Source organism: Epargyreus clarus, unplaced genomic scaffold (assembly GCF_041222505.1).
Source record: "Epargyreus clarus isolate Ecla_fem2 unplaced genomic scaffold, WU_Ecla_fem_2.2 ptg000026l, whole genome shotgun sequence".
Taxonomy (NCBI): Eukaryota; Metazoa; Arthropoda; class Insecta; order Lepidoptera; family Hesperiidae; genus Epargyreus; species Epargyreus clarus.
This window is the reverse complement of record NW_027332233.1, coordinates 9,486,466-9,509,349: the sequence shown is the minus strand read 5'-3', so window position 1 is coordinate 9,509,349 and position 22,884 is coordinate 9,486,466. Positions and strand designations below refer to the sequence as shown.

Below are 22,884 nucleotides of genomic sequence, written 5' to 3'. Positions count from 1 at the left end.
TTTTTTATACGAGTGCTAAGTAGCTTAGAATTATATTAACTTAATAACAAGGAGGTAGTTATTCTGCTAATGGTTAGTAGCAGTGAAAGCCGCGGAATGATATGATGTGAATGATTGTCTAACAAGCTTATGCATATTTTATGACCAATTAGTTTCAAAAGAAAATAGTCATTAAGATCACGCTTCGCAAGCAAGATTATATGGCTATTTTTATATCTTTGACGTGATAATTCATAACGAAGATTTGTAGATAAACTAATTGTATCATGTCGATTTCTTTTTACTGTTAGACTGGTTTTTGTAATAAAAGTGTCGTTGACTTGATGTAAAGCCTTTATTGTCTTACTGCTGGGCTCGGGACTCCTCTCAAGTACCTCTCTTGATACAATTGCAAATTGTACAAATCATCTTTCTGTATTAAGTACCTATATAAAAATTATTTAAAAAGATATTTCTAATTGAATTTGTAACACTTTTTTTGTAAATGTGTTCTAAGTACAAAGACATTCTAAACTATTTCTTGTTTTATAAAAATAGAAAAATATTTTTACAGGGAATACTGGGCACTATATCTTATAATGAGAAGACGTTAAGCGGTGTGTGGTCAGTGTCTGCATATCCGTTAGCCACGCCCACTTATCCACTTCAAGAGAAAATTATAAAGGATATTGAAGATCGACCAAATGATACAAAAAAGCCATTGGAAAATGGACCAGTTTTGTGCTGGAATTCCTTCGTTTTGCCCTCTACGGAGCAACCGCTGGATACATTTTTGGATACCACTGGCTGGGGAAAGGTAATGTTATATATTCAAAATTGTAAAATTATTAAGATATTTGACAAGTGCGGCAACATCGCTATACTTATTTGTATCCATAGAAGAGAAAAGCAAGCCATGTTTGTATCGTACACTAGCGGTGTTTGTGCTGTTGGATTCCGAATTATTGATACTAGGCTATCTTATTTAACCACTAAGAGGTCGTTGATTAATTGTGTAACTTGGCTACTCTGATCTGGTGGATTAACCTCGTCGGAGGTCTGGGGCAGATATTTTGAATAAGGCACCTAGACTCAGAAATTGATCTAATCTTACTAGATTTTATAAATTTCTACAACGGACCTTGTAAACATTTGGACCAGGCCCCCTAGGACCAAAGGCACGGGGCAGACAGTCCCTGCCCAATTTCCTTCACTTATTATATTTTATTCTTATTTTCATGTTGCATTAATACATTAGTATATTACAGGGTTACGTAGCGATCAACGGACACAACCTGGGGCGGTACTGGCCCGGAGTAGGGCCTCAAGTGACCCTGTACGTGCCGGGCGTGTGGCTGAAACGAGCGCCTGCGAAGAACTTCATAGCGATCCTCGAGTTGGAAGCTGTACCGGCTCAATCCACTATGCAGTTCATAGACTATCCTATCCTGAACAGAACTAGTTATAAATAAGACTGACTAGTTAATTTGGTTTTCCAATTATACGATAAAATATTTGATCGTCTTTTACTTGCCCCTTAACACGGCAGTTCCGGAACAAATGATAAGGTTTAGATAAAATTGTTATTAAGTCAAAGTCGACATTAGAAAAACTATAATATACACAAAGCTATAAAGTAATTAAGTATAATTCTATGTATTTTTTATTCGTATATTAAAGGTACTGATTTGTGTAACACAATATTAGGTGACAGAACTAAACGTGATTTGACTTCGAAGGCTCCATCGCTATATTTGTTTCTGCCTTTAAACAGCAGTGTTAAGTGCTTTTGTGTTTGTCTTGCTTTGAAGGTTGTGGTAAGGGACATAAATTTATGTGTTCCAACTTAGTTCTCTTGATTAGCAACGCTTCTGTGGCCGGCCGACATCTAATTCAATTTCTCCCTAGGGTTGATCTTAGGTTTTCTTGGCCGGCAGCTGCCACTATATGCTTGTTTACTACTAAATAAAAACAGTTTTTGAGCACGAATTTTACTCGAAAATGGCTTTTTGTTTGTTTATAACTTTATTATAGATTTAAAACATGAAATTAAATACTAATTAAAATAAATTAAACTATGTATATACAAATAATTAAATTACCTAAACATAACCTACAATTTTAAATTAAAATATATAACAAAATTAAACTTATAAAATAAAAACGTCGTCCAAAACCCTTTCTTATGGCATAGTGCCCAGAACACTGGCAGCGTTACCTCGCTGAATAGCGAGGCTAATTTTTTGTGCGAAATAGCTGCCAGCTTGTTTATAATATATATAATAATATAATATTTTTATTCTATGTTCGAGTTTGTTACAACTGTTTGTTATCATCAGATAACAGACCACAGACCTTGTAGCTGTTTCAACATTCATAGCCGTATCTATACGAATCCTGATTGTAATAACAGTTGAAGTAAGTATGCTTCAATATTCCCAGAATCTAAAGCGATTGGGTACAGCCGGGGGATACCGAAATAATAGGACCCGAAAATACCGGGAGTCCTCATGTTATCTACTGCACTAATCCTTGTCGTGAATCGAACGATTTCCCGCGATTTTTTACAATTTGTTACTCAGACCTCTGCTTCAATTCTTAGTTTTGAGACAAGTTTGTGAGACAATAAATGTTTAAAAATCTTGTTTGGAAATAATGTTTAATTCTCTGGATACTTTAACCAAATTCCTTCAATGTTCTGATTCATAAAATATCATTTATATTTCAGTCATCATTATTTAAGTTACTTTCTTACAAATGATGGACTTGTACAGTGCTTGTACATAATTTAAAGCAAAGGATAATTAACAACGTGGGAAAGCAAATATTGTGTATGTGTAATCCTACAAATATAGGAATTGAAAAATTACTTCGCATAGGTAAGTAACTGGACTGTCATTACATTCGAAAATAATAAATTAATATGAAATTACGCAATGAATGTGATTCTTCTCACAAATTACTTTTATACCACTTATCTAATGTATGCAAAGATCGTGTAAAATTTGGTTAAAAATAATTTAGATACTTTTAACTCCTGTTTTCGTATACTTAGCAATTAACTACAATAATAATTTTTTTATTATCTGCTACATATAATTGAACAATCGGGTTTTTTTATTCCTACTTCATTATTTCTCCTGTCAGTTATTTACCTAAAACAGTCTAACGTGACTTACTTATTTACTTATTCCCATCACTCATACCGGTTCCTAATACCTACGCAATATTTTTCATACGTGTGAATAAAACTTTAAACGCTCCTAACTTCGGAGTTCCAACTATTAGCATTGTTCACAATTCACTTCGTTGACCCTCGTCTACCAGTGTGCGAGTGAGAGACGTATACATTTTGCGCACGAGTGACAGAGACGTATCTCCGAAAACCGAGGAAGTATGATGGTGTGTGATAAAACGCATCGGGTATGAAGCCACCTCGGTCTGTCGTTGCGCAGCTCGCGACAGCGCCGGACCGTTTTTCTCGGTTCCCGCAAACCACGTGGCCGGTAAATTGAACCTAAAACATGTGAGTATTACGATAACACGCAAAACAGCCTAGCAATAAGTGTACAAACAAGCGCCCATTACTTTTATTGCCGTTAAGCGCATACTTCAGATGTACTATCAGACTTTATATACGCATGTTCTATGTTCACCCATCACGATTTTACAGAATAAAAACGTAGTAGTTACCCATTATTCATTAATTTAAATTTTCCATCTTGTGTTTACATAGTACCGCCTATTCTTCAAATTTGCGCGGATATACCTAGGTATTTAATATTGTTACAAATTGTAAAACCACTTTTAGTTCTTTTTATTAAATCCTGTGGTAACCCTAAGTATTTTAATGACTATAGTAGTAGAATTGGAAATATATTTCCTTATATTATGAGATCATGTCAACATATGTATGTATTTACATATACATGCTTAGATTTAGCATATATTCTTTGATAAGTTTTTGCTTTTATGTATAATAATAAGTTTGGTATAGTCGTCTCATATACCAATCATTCAATAAAACTTGGTTACAGATCGCGTTGCAAAAATAAATTGACTCGTAAGTAATCAAGTACGACACCATACAATAGCCTATATACTCATAAATTGATCTCATATGGGTTTGATAAAAAAACACAAACATAAGAAAACTAACGTTAGGTAACATGGTAATTTTATACGAATTTTAAAGTCTATTTCATAAGTAAAGAAAGTAAAATCATTAAAATAATAATAGAGATAAAGAATTTTGTTAATTTTTAAACGTTGTTTTTTTAACAACTACATTATTCTAATTTCATGTAATCTGGCCTTTACGTTACCTATAATAATAATTTGTAAATATTTATATTAGTTATTTTACAATAATAAAGAATAGACACGTCTTTATAAAAATAATAATTTGTATTAAGTATTCATTGTATATAATTAAAATTAAAATAGATAATTTTAAGTATATGGAAAACTAGACTAATTAGCTCTTGTTAATATAAATCTCAACCAATTTTCCCGACTATAATAAAGTTCGAAACTTGGCATTTTTTTATGTACCATTCATCGCCAATTGCCATTTTTTCCGTACCAAATTTCGAACTTAGGTTGGCAACAATTGGTTAAATCTGGAGGCACGGCAGTGCCTCCGCCAAGTCGAGCCATACAATTATTTTTACACGTTTAATAAATTATTGGAATAAATTAAATAAATTGCAATAAAACAAGAGAGTCGTGGCTATTGTGCAGAGCATGGGCAAATAACCAGTGTTCGCTGCCTGATAAATGAGATTTTTTGAGAATCCTGTACAAGAAAGAACCTTTAAACTTACACTAATGAAAACTTTAAAATAAAAGAACAACGGCCAAGTGTGAATCGAGATCGCACTAAGGAGTCCTTAAGTGAATGAAAGAAAACATTTTTTTTGGTAAATACCAAACCCTTAATGCGCAAGTTGGACTCATATTTGTCCTTTTTGGAGGCAGGTAGAATGAAATCGCAATAATTTTCAGTTCGTAAAGCTTTAAATATTTGATACATACACACACATGTGCAAACTATTAGGATAAGTAAATAGATTATTTATGATTAAAGTTCGGAAATTTCAAAGGCTTCGCATAATTTTTATATACAATGACGCAATGAAGCATATGGAGTTGGAACTACCAGGGTAATAATAATACATAATACTTAATGTTTTTTTTTTGTTTAGAAAAATGGAGTCGGATAGTCAGCTAAGTTGTGAAGTAGGGCCTCCTTGCAGCCTGGTGTTGTCTGATGGCACCATATTCCAGGGTAGAAGTTTTGGAGCACCAGTGCCGGTGGAGGGAGAAGTTGGTGAGTAAATTATAATAATTATTTTTGGAAATAATACATTTTTTAAATAAAATAAATATGTCGTTTACAAACTACGATAAAATGCATAATTTCGCCATAATGTTTTCAAAATCAAAACAAAAGTATTACGCATTTAAAAATATTCCTGTAAAAATATGTCTCTCAGCACACTTCACTTTAGAATTTACGATTCGGTTAAAAGAATAAAAATGAGCCTGTGATGTATCATTTTAATGTCATGTTTTAATTAAAAATATTTTAAAAGAGAGATTTTCAGTTTTAACAGAAAATAAATATGCACCAACATATACATCATGTACCATTCTTATCTTTATTGACATACATCTCAATCAGAAGTACAAAACTTTAGAGTTAAAAAAGCCACAAATATATCATAAAAAAAATAAAAAATACATTATCAATGAGTTTCTCACGATAACGCAATTTGAGACGGACTAGTACAGAAAATGTCATACCTTCTAGAACCGCTGGTAACCACTAGAGGTGCGCATTATATATCACTGAAGTGAAAAGAGAGATATATATCTTTTCAACTCAGTGATATATATCACTCTTTTAGCTCAGTAACTCACTTTAGCTCAGTAGCTCTGTAAAGATAAGCGTCATTTTATATCAGTATATCAGGGAATCAGATCAAAATGTTTTGACAAGATTTTTGATTCCTATAATTAATACAAAACTGGTAAGAAATTATATATAAATTTCACAGCCAATACTATTTGTATATCCCTATTTTCATATTCTTAGCAAAGAAAAAAGATTTTAATAAGTGTTTAAGACGTAATGCATTTGACTCGAATCAGACTCTCTCAGTCAGTCGCTCATTTGACTCATAACTCACTCGCGAGCGAGTATAAAACTGTTGAGTTGAAGAAGATCTTATATCCGGAACCGTATGGACCTATGAACTCAACCATGTGACGCGGATATAAAGATATAATTCAAATTCGTCGGAGTTGATGAGTGATTAGCTCTTTGGTGAAGATATATATCTTTTATATCACTCACTCGCGAGCTACTCAAGTCTAGTAACCACAGCTAGGCTAGATTCACGATAACATAGGGACATAACGCGCTTGAGTGTGTTATTTTAAAACCACGGATCCTACTACTAGATTACTATGTTAATACGGGTTTTCATGGTAACCTATGGAAATATAATAAGTTATAATAATAAAAAAAATGTTATTCATTATTTAAAAAAGTTAAATATAAAAATTAACTTTGTCATCAATAGTAAAACAACCCCGAAAACGCGGAGCAAAAGCTGCTGAACATAGACGCGTATCGACTATGAATTACTTTAATAACCAGTTTTAGAGTGACCTTACTAATCGCTAAGTTTAAAAAACCTTTATTAAGTAGATATTTAGTGAGCATTTCTGTAGTCCGGTTTTAATTTTAACAAACCACTTTTTACCACATTTTACTTACAGTATTTCAAACTGGCATGGTCGGATACCCGGAGTCGTTAACAGATCCATCATATCACGCTCAGCTACTAGTCCTAACCTACCCCCTGGTGGGTAATTATGGAATACCAGATGAAAAAGAACGGGATGAACATGGGATGCCTAGGTAAGTTGCTTCAATTTTTTTAAACGAAATAAGTAAGTACTTCTTGAAGGCTATCTAGAATACGACCATTGTTGCTTACTACACCTGTTGATCAAATATAATGTTTGAACAAATTGTGTAGGTCAATGTCAAAAAGCACAGTTTCCAAAAAAATAAAATACGTCCAGCATGCTTGGCATCTTGGAACATAACTTAAAATGCCGTTTACAGACATAAGCAACAAAACTTCAATAATACGAGGTTCAAAATAACGCCTATAAATCTTACGCTTTTTGCGAGAAAAAATAATGATATTTTTTTTTAGTCACGAAACTTACTGTGTGTTTATTTAACCAGGTGGTTCGAATCTAATCGTATCTGGGCAGCTGCATTGATAGTAGGAGAAGTCAGCACTCATGCCTGCCACTGGCGAGCTCGGTCTTCATTGGGATCCTGGCTGGCCTCACACAACGTGCCTGGCCTCTGTGGCGTAGACACTAGAGCACTTACTTACCGACTTCGTGAAGGCGTGATGCTAGGCAGGATCGTTCAAGGAGTACCCCCCTTCGGACCCTTGCCGGCCTTATCTGATCCAAACACGAGGAATTTAGTGGCAGAAGTGTCTATAAAGGTAAATTGATGATATGATATGTAATGACTAGGTGCCTACTAAGATTTTAAAATTTAGACGTTAATCTAGTTTATAGTATATTCAGTTTTATTTATTTCTTTGTATTCTTGTGTATCCATTTAATAACACTTTTATGTTTAATATGTTTCAGGAACCGAAGATATTTAACCCCAAGGGGGATGTAACAATTATGGCTGTGGATTGCGGTTTAAAATACAATCAAATCAGATGTCTCATTAAAAGAAACGCGAAAGTAGTTTTAGTTCCATGGGATCATAAACTAGATGGAAAAGATTACGATGGCTTATTCATCAGTAACGGTCCAGGCGATCCTGATATGTGTAAAAAAGTCGTAGAGAACTTAAAAAATGTAGTTAAGGATACAAATAACATCAAGCCTATTTTTGGTATTTGTCTTGGTCATCAGTTACTATCAACAGCTGTAGGATGTACAACTTACAAAACAAGGTATGTCTATGTGTATAAGTCAAACTAAAATATAGTACGGATGTCATGTTAAATAGAGTCTTACTAATTAAATAATAATTCTATTACAGCTATGGAAATCGTGGTCATAATTTACCATGTACTCACAGTGGAACAGGAAGATGTTTTATGACGTCCCAGAACCATGGGTTTGCAGTTGATACATCGACTCTGCCTAAAAATTGGAAGATATTATTTACCAACGAAAATGATAAAACCAATGAAGGAATAATTCACGAAACGTTACCTTTCTTCAGTGTGCAATTTCATCCAGAACATACTGCAGGACCTACTGATCTAGAGTGTCTCTTCGATACATTTTTAGATGCAGTTAGGCTGTATAAAAGGAACGAGAAATGTATAATTGATAAAATGATAACGAAAAGTTTACAATTCACTCCAACAATTCATGAAAGACCTAAAAAAGTACTGATTCTTGGTTCAGGCGGCTTATCTATTGGCCAAGCAGGAGAATTTGATTATTCTGGCTCACAGGGAGTTAAAGCTATGCAGGAAGAAAAAATCCAAACTGTTCTAATAAACCCAAATATCGCAACAGTTCAAACGTCCAAAGGTTTAGCAGATAAAGTCTATTTCTTACCGATCACTCCTGAATATGTTGAACAAGTCATAAAAGCGGAGAGACCAACGGGAGTCTTACTTACGTTTGGAGGACAAACAGCTTTGAATTGTGGAGTAGAGTTACAAAAATCGAAAGTGTTCGAAAAATATAATGTCACTGTATTAGGAACTCCAATACAATCTATAGTAGACACCGAGGACAGAAAAATATTTGCAGAAAAAATTAATGCAATCGGTGAAAAAGTCGCGCCGAGTGCTGCTGTTTCATCGGTTGAAGAAGCTCTGGCTGCAGCAATACAAATTGGATATCCAGTTATGGCTCGTTCTGCTTTTTCATTAGGCGGACTAGGATCGGGTTTTGCAAATAACGAAGAAGAACTTAGAACGCTGGCCCATCAAGCTCTATCACACTCTGAGCAGCTAATCATTGATAAATCATTAAAAGGATGGAAAGAAGTAGAATATGAAGTAGTAAGAGATGCTTATAATAATTGTATAACTGTGTGCAACATGGAAAATGTAGACCCACTGGGTATTCATACGGGTGAATCTATTGTTGTTGCACCAAGCCAAACGCTATCTAATAAAGATTATTATATGCTACGTAATACTGCAATCAAAGTAATACAACATTTTGGCATTGTTGGAGAATGTAATATTCAATATGCTTTAAACCCGAATTCAGAAGAATTTTATATTATCGAAGTAAATGCAAGGCTATCACGAAGTTCTGCGCTAGCAAGTAAAGCTACAGGCTATCCTCTTGCATACGTAGCTGCAAAATTGGCGCTGGGAATTCCATTACCACAAATTAAGAATTCTGTAACTGGAGTTACAACCGCTTGTTTTGAACCCAGCTTAGACTACTGTGTCGTAAAGATACCTAGATGGGATTTAGCAAAGTTCAATAGAGTGAGTACAAAAATTGGAAGTTCCATGAAAAGCGTCGGAGAAGTTATGGCAATTGGTCGCAATTTTGAAGAAGCATTTCAAAAGGCATTGAGAATGGTAGATGAAAATGTAAATGGCTTTGACCCCAACATTAAAAATGTAAACGAAGATGAATTAAGAGAACCTACAGATAAAAGAATGTTTGTTTTAGCAGCTGCTTTAAAAAAAGGTTACAGTGTCAATAAGTTATATGAACTCACAAAAATAGATCGTTGGTTCCTGCATAAATTCAAGAATATAATAGACTACTACCAAGACCTTGAAGCTGTCAGCTGTGGTTCCATTACTTACGACATATTGAAAAAAGCTAAACAGATAGGATTTTCCGACAAGCAAATTGCTGCAGCAATCAAAAGTACTGAATTAGCTGTTAGAAAGATCAGGGAAGAGCATAATATTACTCCTTGCGTTAAAAAAATTGATACAGTTGCTGCTGAATGGCCAGCTTCAACGAACTATCTTTATCTTACGTATAACGGTAGCGCACATGATTTAGAATTTCCTGGAGAGTTAGTAATGGTATTGGGGTCTGGAGTATATAGAATTGGAAGTTCCGTTGAATTTGATTGGTGTGCTGTCGGATGCTTAAGAGAACTAAAAAATCAAGGAAAAAAAACAATAATGATCAACTATAATCCTGAGACTGTCAGTACCGATTACGATATGAGCGATAGACTGTATTTCGAGGAAATCTCTTTCGAAGTAGTAATGGATATATATAAAATCGAGCAACCCGATGGAGTAATATTATGTATGGGCGGTCAGTTACCTAATAACATAGCAATGGATTTACATAGACAACAAGCTGTTATCTTAGGTACGTCACCAGATATGATAGACAATGCAGAAAATAGATTTAAGTTTTCCCGAATGTTAGATCGCAAAGGTATATTGCAGCCACGATGGAAGGAGCTAACGGATTTAGAATCTGCCATTGGATTTTGTGAAGAAGTTGGGTATCCATGCCTAGTGCGACCATCGTACGTTTTAAGTGGGGCTGCCATGAACGTAGCATACTCTAACCAAGATTTAGAGGCATATTTAAAATCAGCTAGTTTGGTTAGTAAAGATCATCCGGTAGTCATTTCAAAGTATATTATGGATGCTAAAGAAATAGATGTGGATGCCGTTGCAGTAGATGGTACAATCCTATGTATGGCAGTGTCAGAACATGTAGAAAATGCTGGTGTTCACTCTGGAGATGCTACACTAGTAACTCCACCGCAAGACATAAATAATGAAACACTCGACAAAATAAAAGAAATCGCTAGAATTATTTCTGAGACACTAGATGTCACTGGACCTTTCAATATGCAGCTTATTGCGAAAGATAACGAATTAAAAGTTATTGAATGTAACGTTCGAGTATCAAGATCATTTCCTTTTGTATCTAAAACATTGGACCATGATTTTGTTGCAATGGCAACTAAAGTTATTCTCGGTATAACAGTAGAACCTGTTGACGTAATGGCTGGCTGTGGAAAAGTAGGAGTGAAAGTCCCACAGTTTTCGTTCTCACGATTATCAGGTGCTGATGTTACCTTGGGAGTCGAAATGGCATCGACTGGAGAAGTAGCTTGTTTTGGGGAAAATCGTTACGAGGCTTACCTGAAATCTTTAATGAGCACTGGATTCAGAATACCAAAAAAAGCTATTTTATTATCCGTGGGAACATTCAAGGTAAGAATAGCATATTACAATAATATATTGAGTAAACGCAATCGGATATTTAGGTTACTTAGTTAATACTTTTAATCTACAAATATGTAGTAATGATCACTTTGAAATTTCAGCACAAAATGGAGTTGCTACCAAGTGTACGAATACTACATAAAATGGGATATAAATTATATGCTAGTATGGGCACTGGAGATTTTTATACAGAACATGGAGTAGAGGTAATTATGACTTAATTTCTATTGTAATATTCCTACATTGTTCTTTCATATTGACAAGTATTCTAAATGAGTATTAAAATATATATTATTTTATAGGTTGAAAGTGTCCAATGGACCTTCGATCATATCGGTGATCTAGAGGACGACAGATCAGATGGAGAATTGATGCACCTAGCGGATTTCATGGCGAGACGTCAATTAGACCTGGTTATTAATTTGCCCATGCGAGGAGGCGCCCGTCGAGTTTCTTCATTCACCACACACGGATATCGCACTCGACGTTTAGCTGTAGATTACGCAGTTCCCTTAGTTACAGACGTAAAGTGTGCAAAGCTTTTAGTCAAGGTTTGTATGTAAATGGGTTTTTATTTGCACACATTTGCTCAATGTATTATGTAATCAAAGTTTACAAATTGTATTTTTTGTAGGCCATGCTTCAATGTGATGGCGCTCCACCCATGAAAACTCACACAGATTGTATGACTTCCCGCAATATTATCAAACTGCCTGGGTTTATTGATGTCCACGTTCACGTTCGCGAACCTGGTGCAACTCACAAAGAAGACTTTAACTCTTGTACAGCAGCAGCACTCGCTGGTGGAATTACAATGATTTGTGCCATGCCTAACACAAACCCTCCAGTAATTGATCGTACATCCTATGATTATGTGTCAACTTTAGCACGTGTAAGCGCCCGGTGCGACTATGCTTTATTCGTAGGGGCATCATCTACCAACTGCGACACAGCAGCGGAATTAGCCCCTCAAGCTGCAGCCTTAAAAATGTATCTGAATCAAACATTTACAACCCTTATGTTAGACGATATGACGGTATGGCAAAAACATCTTCAAAACTGGCCAAAGAAAATGACGATTTGTGCTCATGCGGAACGAGAAAAGACTGGAACAATTATTCTTATGGCGTCGCTTCTTGACCGATCTATACACATATGCCACGTTGCAAGAAAAGAAGAAATTTTAATAATAAGAGCCGCGAAAGAACGAGGCCTTAAAGTGACATGTGAAGTGTGCCCACATCACTTATTCTTAAGCACAGCGAATGTGGATAATATTGGTCAAGGTAGAGCTGAAGTCCGTCCCGTGCTATGTAGTCCTGAAGATCAAGCGGAACTGTGGAAAAATATGGACATTATAGACATATTTGCTACAGATCATGCACCTCATACCGTCGATGAAAAGAACTCTGCGAATCCACCACCAGGCTTTCCTGGAGTAGAAACAATATTGCCTCTCTTATTGAATGCAGTGCATCAAGGACGACTTACTATGGAAGATCTTATTAATAAATTCCATAGAAATCCTCGCAGAATATTTAATTTACCTGAGCAGCCAAATACCTACGTTGAAGTCGATATGGACTACGAATGGACTATTCCAGAAGCTATGGAGTTTTCTAAATCAAAGTGGACTCCTTTCGCCGGAATGAAAGTCTGTGGAGCTATACATCGCGTAACTCTGCGTGGTGAAATAGCCTATGTAGAGGGTCAAATCTTAGTGCCGCCAGGATTTGGACAAAACGTTCGTGATTGGCCTGCTGTCAAGAAACACTCATTTCCAGTGTACAACATTGAGAAGGTTGAAAAAGAGATAAGTCGACCAAACTCAGCGTTAGAGTTACATACTTCTCTAGAATTAAGTAAATTCAGTGATACAGATTTCGAACAAAATGAACCAAATAAATTAGAAGCACAAAACAAACTTAATGTCCACTTTAATGATATCACCGGACTGAGAAGTACTTCTCCACTGCCTCCTCAGACTTCGACAAGGCAAAGGTGTGATAGCTCATCATATTACAATCCACCACAACTTTCAGCATCACAACGCCAACGTAGTGATCTCTTTGGTAAAAGTATATTAACAGTTGATTCATTTAACAAAGAAACACTGAATGATATTTTCAACTTGGCACAATTCATGAAAACCAGCGTGAGCAAAGGCCGCTATCTAGATGATATTTTGCGTGGGAAAGTAATGGCATCTATATTCTATGAAGTCAGCACACGCACAAGCTGCAGTTTCGCGGCGGCCATGCAAAGATTGGGTGGCTCTGTTATACACACTGATGCTACAAGTTCTTCGGCTAAAAAAGGCGAGACCCTAGAAGACAGTGTAGCTGTGATGGCGAGCTACTCAGATGTCGTGGTTCTACGCCACCCTGAACCCGGTGCAGTAGCAGTAAGTAATATGTATTTCTAAAGTCGTTAGGAGTTCTTTAACTTTACAATTATTTACATGATTTAAAACATTTTAGCGTTCATCGCGTCATTGCCGTAAACCTGTCATCAATGCTGGAGACGGAGTTGGTGAACACCCAACTCAAGCATTATTGGATGTTTTTACTATTCGAGAGGAAATAGGTACCGTAAATGGACTAACAATAACAATGGTGGGTGACTTAAAGAATGGACGCACCGTGCACTCCCTTGCTCGCCTTTTGACGTTGTATCAAGTACAATTACAATACGTCAGCCCACCAGGTCTTGGAATGCCCAAACATATTATGGAATACGTCGCCTATAAAGGAATTCCACAGAAAGTATTTGAGCGCCTTGAAGATGTCCTGGCCGACACTCATGTTTTATATATGACAAGAATTCAACGAGAGAGATTTGAAAATCAAGAAGATTACGAGAAGGTAAGACTTTTGTATCTTATGGTGGGTTGCATCATGTAACTTTAACGTGTAATCTTTATTACAGTTGTATAATGATTTGTATTATAATCCCAGCTGTTTTTATTTATTTTTTTCTAAATTGTATAATCAGTCGCAACTTTCAAACAAGTAATTAATTTAAAAAATCAAAAACCCGACTGCACCAAATGAACTGAAATAGAATCTCCAAAAGCAGTGAAATAGGCATTCCATTATTTTTATCCAGAAAGCCAAATACAAAGTTTCATAGTAGGTGTCTGCTTCAAAACCAAAAGATGTTCAAACAATATTATCCTATTTTATCCTCGTAGTGCTCATTTACGCTATATAAAGAACCTATGTATAAAATTCCAGCACGCTTAAGTTCCGCGGTTTCCCTTTGCGTTGATCTCTGGCACAGTAACTCACACATTTAATCAGACAGTCATCTCGATGGGTATATACGAGTATATATGTACTAGCTGACCCGGCAAACGTTGTATTGCCATATAAATAAAAAAATGTTAAGGGTGAAAACCCCTTATCACTTAGGGGTAAAAAAAATAGATAGTGGCCGATTCTTAGACCTACTGTATGAATATACTGAATATGTATATAAAATTTGGTGAAAATCGGTAATGCCGTTTTGGAGGAGTACAGTAACTAACACGAGAATTTTATATATAAGATATATTATTTAATGTATGTGTATGTATCTCCTCTTAAATTCCTTTATTTTGACACCCTACTCGATAGGTTTGGTTAACTTTTTTTAAAACGTGTTACTATTTCGCGAGAAAATCCACCATTTACGGTCTATAAAATATATAACTCCAGTAAATCAAAGTTTCGGTCAATATTTTACCTCGTTAGAGGTAGAATTTCATTATTTTTATCCAACAAGCCTGATACAAAATTTCATAGTGTTTGCTTCAAAATTGACGTTTGTTCAAATGAACTTTTAACCCTTATTTTACCCTCTACGGGGTTGATTTTTCGGAGGGGGATAAATAAGTGCGTCCTTGTTCCTACTCAGAAAGCCAAATACAAAATTTCATAGTAGTTGCTTCAAAATTAAAGGATTTCAAAAAAACTGTTTTCACCTATTTTACCCTCTTAAGGGTAGAATTTCCAGACGGCCTTTATTAGTACTTATTCACGCTATATAGAGAACCTATGTGCAAAATTTCAGAACTGTAAAGTCCTTGGTTTAGGCTGTACGTTGATTTCAGAAAAATGAAAAAGTCATTTAGTTAGTCAGTCAGTCAGTCACCTTGCTGTTTTATATATATATACAAATATGTTTTTATAATCTCCGTTTAATTTCCTTTCATTTGATACCCTACTCGATAGGCTCGGTTAACTTTTTTTTAAATGTGTTACTATTTCGCGCCAAAAATCCGCCATTTTGATTTTTTTTTACTAACACCTATCTAAGGACAATCGGGTCATTGAGACAAATATAATGACACCTTAACTGTTGAAATTCATCCAGCCGTTTGTTAGATCGGATCAAATAAAGAAAGACAAACATACAAGATACGCGCGAAAAACATAACCCTTCCTTGGCAGTCGGGTAAAAATCAGAATGAAAAATAGAAATTTTATGTTGTAGAATACCTCTCTACATACGCAAGGATTACAATTTTAGAATTCTACACATACTTTAATAAAATAATTCTTTTTTCAGATGCGAGGCTTGTTAGTGGTGACACCTCAACTGATGACCCGCGCCCGACGCCGCATGATAGTGATGCACCCGTTACCTCGCGTCGACGAGATATCTCCGGAGTTCGACTCTGATCCTCGTGCCGCCTACTTTAGGCAAGCCGAGTATGGGATGTATGTTCGTATGGCTCTACTCTCTATGGTCGCTGGGGTCAATCCATTAATATAAGTTTTCTTTAATATCGAATATTATAGTCAGACAAGAAATAAAATCTAAAATATTGTCAACATACATTTTATTATAGAAACAGTTATGTACACTTATATAAATTTTAAAATATTATACAAGTTTTGAAAAAAAAGACAAAAATTTCAACTATTAAATATGTTACTGTAATTACGTGCCTTGGTATTTTAAATAATTATATGTATTTTTTAATAAATAAATTGAAAAAGTGGAGTTCGATTTTAATTTATTATCTCTCATTTATCGTTTCGTTCTATTCTGAACACTGATCACATAATATCATTTCATTTACAATCATCGCTAGAGATTCTCATTTACATTTATACCTAGAAGAACTTTTACTATAAACTTATTCATTAAAAATAAATTGAAATGGATGCCTTTAAGACATAAAACAACCTGTTTAAATCTAATATTTTACACAATAGATACTAGAAAAATGACAAAGTTATACATACTTATTTATCTATGTATATTTAGGTCAAATCTTAGAAATTAATTGATTCTAAATTAGTCTACTCAACAATTAACAAAAAACTAGTCTTTTATTACCACGCTTTTATTAGCTTCACCTATATGTATTAAAAGGAATCTCTGAATTCGATTTTTATCCACTTTGAACGGTCTGATTAATTTAAAATTTTGAATACTTATCAAGAACCGATGAAAATACATGATTTTAATAATTTTGTCCAATTCTAATTTTGTCTCATCAGGATCGACAATATTAACGATTTCTACGATTTTAGCGTGGTTTTTAGTTTTTAAACTATTATTATTATATCTTCTTTTGTTTAAAAAATTGTGCAGAAAAATCCTTGACACATCTTTCTATACTTACGTCATTCTGAATCGAATGAGCCATCTCTTATATTTTTAGAAGCTTTATCTTTATTTTTCACGTTTTTGAACTTGTTGACTAAATTATATCACCTAATCATGATGACAATACAAATCCACAATATCTATCAGCAGACACTGTATGCCTAAAGATATAGCAAAATCCCTCACACGGATTTTAACAACTGATTTATACAAAAATATTTATGAGTTTAACTTATTATTGTAATAGAAATAACAAACGATCATATAGATAGAGGTCCACTTTTGTAAAGTGATTACGCTTATATATTATATTAACCACGACTATGATAAAATCCTGACCAGAGTTTGCTGGATGTACTTTAGCCTATAGTTTATAGGAGATATCATAGTCTCTAAATTCTGTGTTGATAACCGTATTAGAGTTGAATGAAATTCCTAGACAGGTGTTGCTGCCCATCTTAAATTTAATCCCTATACTACATGTCAAACTACATAATATCAGCTGTCTACCTATATATAACTAAACAGGATTTAACAATATAACACAATCATTATTTATAAAAAGTACCTATGGTACTTAGATTCTTATCAGATAATCACAATCATAAAAAGTAATTTACGAGTCTTTCAGATAGTCACTCACTTGATTCTTTAATAAAATATGATCTTCAATATGTCATATTCATAACTTAGATTCTTCTTTTCCTACTTCTTCTAGCTTTTTTACCTCTTGCTTTGACGCGTGTTCAACATGTACCTCTACGAAGGTAAACGACGAATTTCCAAAATTTTCAGTAGGAGAGTCTTGGCTAACGATGTTCTCATATTTTGGACGTTGTTTTCGAATTGGTTTGGGCTGATTACTTCGATCAACACTATTTTCTCCTCGCGTTGGTAGTTTAAAACCACCTTGGTTAACCAACTTACGCTGGCAATCAGCCAATTTATCCCGAATAACATCAAGATACTCGATAGCATTCAATTCTCCAGCAGGCTCATCGCGTAGAAGATAGCAAAGCCTTTGAGCTTGTTCTAAATAAATTACGGCTTGTCGTAATGCTTCGAATTTTTCACTGGAACGTGCCATTGCAATAAAGTGAGGAATAAAAAAATCTAGGACCAAGCGTCGCCGTTCTACCTCCATTTTTGCTGGCAGAATTATCTGTAAAAGAACAGCAATATATTACTATTCTTATTGAATATATAAGATACAGTTGGGAAATGTTGGGATTTTTACAATTGTGTACATTTAAATTAAACATTTTACCTATACAATTATATATCAATGCTAAACATGTCTTACATTATTGTTATTAATACATAAACATTGCAAATGGGTTTTGTTATCAGACAATTGGTTAATCGAATAAAGATAAAGTATGTACGGCCATAGATGGCCGCTAAGTGGTCGATGGGTTACGTACTTACTTTTTTATTAATCTCTCTGTCTTCCTTAGATGATGACTTTTGTTTTTTACTGTACATGTTTGCTCTCCTTCTTTCTTTCATTTGCCTTTGCCTTTCTTTTTTCCATTGATAGTGCTTGTCATGGGCTTTAGCACTATCCCATATATTATTAATAGGTTCATCTTCACTATCAGAACTGTGATAGTTCGGTACACTCACTGGTATATTTGGGTTTAATATACGTAATGGATTCTTGCATGTTAGTATCTCGTAAAGGCGATGACAATTGAATGTCGGATAAAAATCTTTCTTTGTGTATTTCAATTTATCGATAGCATGCAGTAAATGCATTACGGGTGCCTCGAGTACATCGGCTAAGCGTCTTTGCAGTTTAAGAAGCATTGGCTTTGGTATGCTTTTAAAATCATTACAATTTTCTATAAAATAGTTGGGCAACCTAGACTGGCCAAAGTGAACATAAAAGCTTCTTAAAAATAGCCTTAATGTTTCTCCTAATCGATCTTCTGGCCATTTTGCATAGTTGTCTTCACACTGCCAAAACAGGTGGTTCTTTATATGACTTGCATCGATGCCCATCTTGGATCCCTCGTTTTCCATAAAAGCCTTATGTAGTATTAGGGCGAATAAATAACATCTCATATGAGAATGGGCCAAACAGCTTTCCAAGTAACGTTCCGCAGCAGGAAAGATAATTTTCCACTGCAATTCTTGATTGGGATTGGCGCCACGCTTGGGTCTAAACCCAATGGGAATTAAAAGACAACCAAAACCAATGGCTTTATTTACCATATATTTAGTAGGCCATTGGTAACTGAAGTTCGTCCTGGGATTTTGTATAATTTTTCTTTCTCGTATAATCCATTGATTTGCAGCATTCGGCCATGCAGCTATGAAAGCAGGAAATACTTCATAACTAAGTTTTAGTCCGTTTTTTACTGTATCACAATAAATACTTGCACCTTGTGTTAATGCATTATTGATTGCATCTTGTGAGAAACCTAACCCTGAACCTAGATTGATTATAAAGTTATCAACGAAGTTGTTCATGAAATTAATGGAACTCAGATAATAATGGGTTTCGTATAGATTTCTTGATAAAGAAATTTTCGACGCCGTATCGCCATTCTCCTCCTCGTCGTCACTCCAGTCAACAACGCGCAAGTCGACAGGCGTCCAACATTCATCGGGTAAGACACCAGAATTCATTGACCGATTAGATTGCAAACTAAGTTCAACTTTTTTTGGCGTTGTCGATTCTGTAATAGTTGAATAACCGTAGTCTGATTCTGCCTCACTAGATTCCGCATGGCGACTACTTGAATTTGACCTATATCCAGAAGTTTCCGTGTCCTCCGCTTTTACGTTTTCTTTAACGTTTTCTAGTGAGACATGACGACTGTCATTAAAACTAGGTTTAATTATTTCCTTCGTTGGCCCACTTAATCTTCGCGTATTCTTTAAAATAGATTTTCGAGGCTTTACGTCATAATCTTCTGTTCGTTTATCTTCAATTATCTGAGTAGGAACATGTTCCTCGATATTATTTTCAAAAGGAGTGATTTTCTGTGGTCTTGAATTTATTTCTTTTAAAGTACTAATTCGTTTTCTACCAAAACGTCCATTTGGAAAATCTGCTTGAATTGAATCACTCAGTTTAATTTTGATTTTATTTGAAAAGTCATCTCCTCTACTAGTAGATGGGGAGTCATCTGAATCGTTCGACTCTTTCTCTGAATCAGTATACAGACTATCGTCAGAATTTGATTTCGGTAATTTGTTCAAGCCTTGTTCCTTTGAAAGCGTACTTTCTAGAACTTCAGTCTTCTTAAGTTTAATGTAACCTGAAAATAAATGGGGTTTATTATGAATTTTTATAAAAAGCTAATTGCTAAATGTTTTTAGTCCTAAGAAAAAACCAATTTACCTATTTTAATATACATTTGGGACAATTTCAAGTCAAGACACTTTTATATGTAAAAATGCATGACAAAAATCGACACACCATCACCAAAATGCGAAAGAGAAATAAATTTTATATTTGATACTCATACAAATTACAGCTTTGAAATTTGGAGTTATGTCGTAATGATACTTCATTTTTAACTTTATTTATAGACGACATCATCACGAGTTTCAGAATGAGAATGGTTTTGATTTTTATTGGGTTTGGTATTTTTACAATAAGTATTTGGTAACATACCTGGCTCTTTACTGTCTTCTATACGTAGTTTATAGAATGGTGCATCAAGCACGGCGCAATAGTCCGAAGTGTCGCCGGGTTCACTCGCTTCCACATTGTCGTAAATAATAAATAGTCTTGGAGCAATAAGTGGTTCGGTAAGGTCACGACTGCGCTGGTAGTAAACGTGTTCTTGTACACATTCCTGCAATCTGTCCGCAAAGAAGACGTGCTTGTGACTTCGCACCATAGCCGCATCCATGGTATGCTCCCGTTCGCTTATAGGATTGTTCTTGATATGGTGTGTTTCCCTAAACAAAATTACAAGAGGATAAGTAACAGTAACTTATTTAATAATTTTATCAACCAATTACTGTCTCACTATGGGGCACAGGGCTCCTGTCAAATTGAGATGGGCTTACGGCAAAGTCTAAAGGAGGCCAGTGCAGTGGGCACTGGCCTAATGCAAATTTGTAGACTTCACACGCCTGTGAGAACTTTTTTAGAACCCTCATGCGCCTAATTCCTCTTAAAGGTTTCCTACGCCGTTATAGCTAATGATAATTATTTGTTAATAGATACACGCTTTTTAATATTTAATTCTTACATTTAAAAAATAAAGTTTTGGAAACTAAAGGTATATAATTATTATGAACTTGTGATTTAAAGCTGTATTTGTCATTGCAGATGGCCAAAAGCGATCCTCATATCGTGACGTAATCAATAAGCTTTTAAGAATAGGTAAGTAGATACGTGATTTGTTCAATCAAAAAGAAATCACCGCCAGCGACATACGTTAGATAACAGTATCTAAATAAATAGGTTCTTTAAGTATTATCAGAGTTAATACCTTTATTTCAATATCGTATTTATTGATTGCCATATTTATCTGTCGGAATGTTTAAAGCACTATAAATAAAATTATATGTGAGTTGCACATTATCTTAAGTACACTTTTTAAAATAATATTATCTTAACTAAGGGCCCGGTGAGTTTATTAATGTTACTTTTTTATTGTAACTTTTATTTGCCGAGTTCAGTTTGTGTTAAGAACTCTTTGTAACTCTTTCAATTTTGTTCTGCAGAAGTATAATTGGGTAATAATATAGTTTGTTAATATTTTCATAACAAGTCCTCAATTATATATATACGCACAATCATAAAATAATTGTATAATTTATTTATGATTTGATTGTTCTCGATATATTTTCTAATAAATTTAATAATGTATCGGTCTAGTCAATAAAGATATAGAGGCAAAACGTTTGTATTGTAATGAATCGATCAATTTGTGTGAATAACCTTCAGCCTGTAGCCAATCCAAACAAAACTAAAGTAATTCCCAATATGTTATCTCATGTCTCTGTAAGTATCGTACAATGTATTTTATTGTCATTGTGCAAAATTGCTAAATGAGCATAACATTTCAATTTTGCGTGCATAAAGTCTATTAATCTAACAATATTTATAATATTAGTTGTTTTTATGTTATATTAACTGGATCAATTAATTCTTTTTTATCGCTGATTGCCTTTCTTTCGCGTTAAATGCATTAAAAAGGAAAATCTATTTTAAAAAAATAATTATTTTAGTGCCTCAATACATATTTATATTTATTTCTTTTTAATTTCGTACTCAACACGACTATAAAATGAGTAATAAAAATTCTAATGGTAAAAATAAGTATTCACGCACATGAAACCTGTGTTATTATGTAAATAAATTTATGAGACGAAATACACAAAAACATTTTGAAATAAAGTATTTGTTCTTACCTTTCATAATTTTCGAAAAATTGTATGGACAAAAGAATATTGTTCAAAAGAAATGCATCAGAATCGTTGTGGAGTTGATAGCGCATTCGATCCAAAGCTTCATCGTCATAGGAGCGAACGTGCGCAGGCGCAGACGTAGGCGCAGGAACGGGTTGTTGAGAAAGAGGCTGTTCCTTTACTCCTGTTCTCTTATTACTCGGATTAACATTCTTCTTTTTCAATTCTTCCCTTTTCTGTTCCTTCCATTTTTCGCGCTCGAAAAATTTATCCGGTTCCTTTTGGATTTTCTTTGATTTTGCATTTCCCATTGCGCTCGAGTTCACAATTTATTCAAAACCTCAAATCACCATTTTGAAAATTGTTGCCGGACACAATATACTTTATTGAAACTAGTTTATAACAATCAGATATTTACTCATTAACACTGTCTGAACGAACTTATTAATCAATCAATTTAAGGAGCTTAATGTCAGCGTGCAACCCTGATGATATTTCATAAAGGACTGGTACAAAAATATGTTAACACAACATTCATGCTGATTACGCTTATCAATCGTCGATGATTAATAAATTGATTATTATCTTCTTGGTAAATTGATTACGAGTACTTGCACTGTTTTGTACAAATAAATGACGTTATTGCGATTACACTTCTGGCTAGGTGTTCATA

The 22,884-nt window shown here is 34.5% G+C and overlaps 2 protein-coding genes across 2 annotated transcripts in view; one reads left to right on the top strand and one right to left on the bottom strand.

The window, feature by feature from the left end:
• rudimentary (carbamoyl-phosphate synthetase 2, aspartate transcarbamylase, and dihydroorotase rudimentary) overlaps positions 1-16,220 on the top strand; it is a 21,949-nt gene extending 5,729 nt beyond the window's left edge. Inside the window, 12 exon segments of the mRNA XM_073087854.1 lie at positions 554-796; positions 1,248-1,469; positions 5,197-5,311; positions 6,769-6,910; positions 7,247-7,520; positions 7,672-7,988; positions 8,078-11,219; positions 11,333-11,437; positions 11,534-11,782; positions 11,866-13,635; positions 13,712-14,095; positions 15,783-16,220. Of these exon segments, the coding sequence (XP_072943955.1) occupies positions 554-796; positions 1,248-1,469; positions 5,197-5,311; positions 6,769-6,910; positions 7,247-7,520; positions 7,672-7,988; positions 8,078-11,219; positions 11,333-11,437; positions 11,534-11,782; positions 11,866-13,635; positions 13,712-14,095; positions 15,783-15,989 (7,170 nt within the window). The 3' untranslated portion in view covers positions 15,990-16,220.
• LOC140753318 (uncharacterized) lies at positions 16,040-22,884 on the bottom strand. Its single transcript, XM_073087841.1, has 4 exons — positions 22,215-22,884; positions 20,461-20,750; positions 18,261-20,101; positions 16,040-17,994 (listed from the first exon to the last, which is right to left on the bottom strand). The coding sequence occupies exons 1-4, from the start codon at positions 22,520-22,522 to the stop codon at positions 17,515-17,517; spliced, it is 2,919 nt and encodes a 972-aa protein (XP_072943942.1). The 5' UTR covers positions 22,523-22,884; the 3' UTR covers positions 16,040-17,514.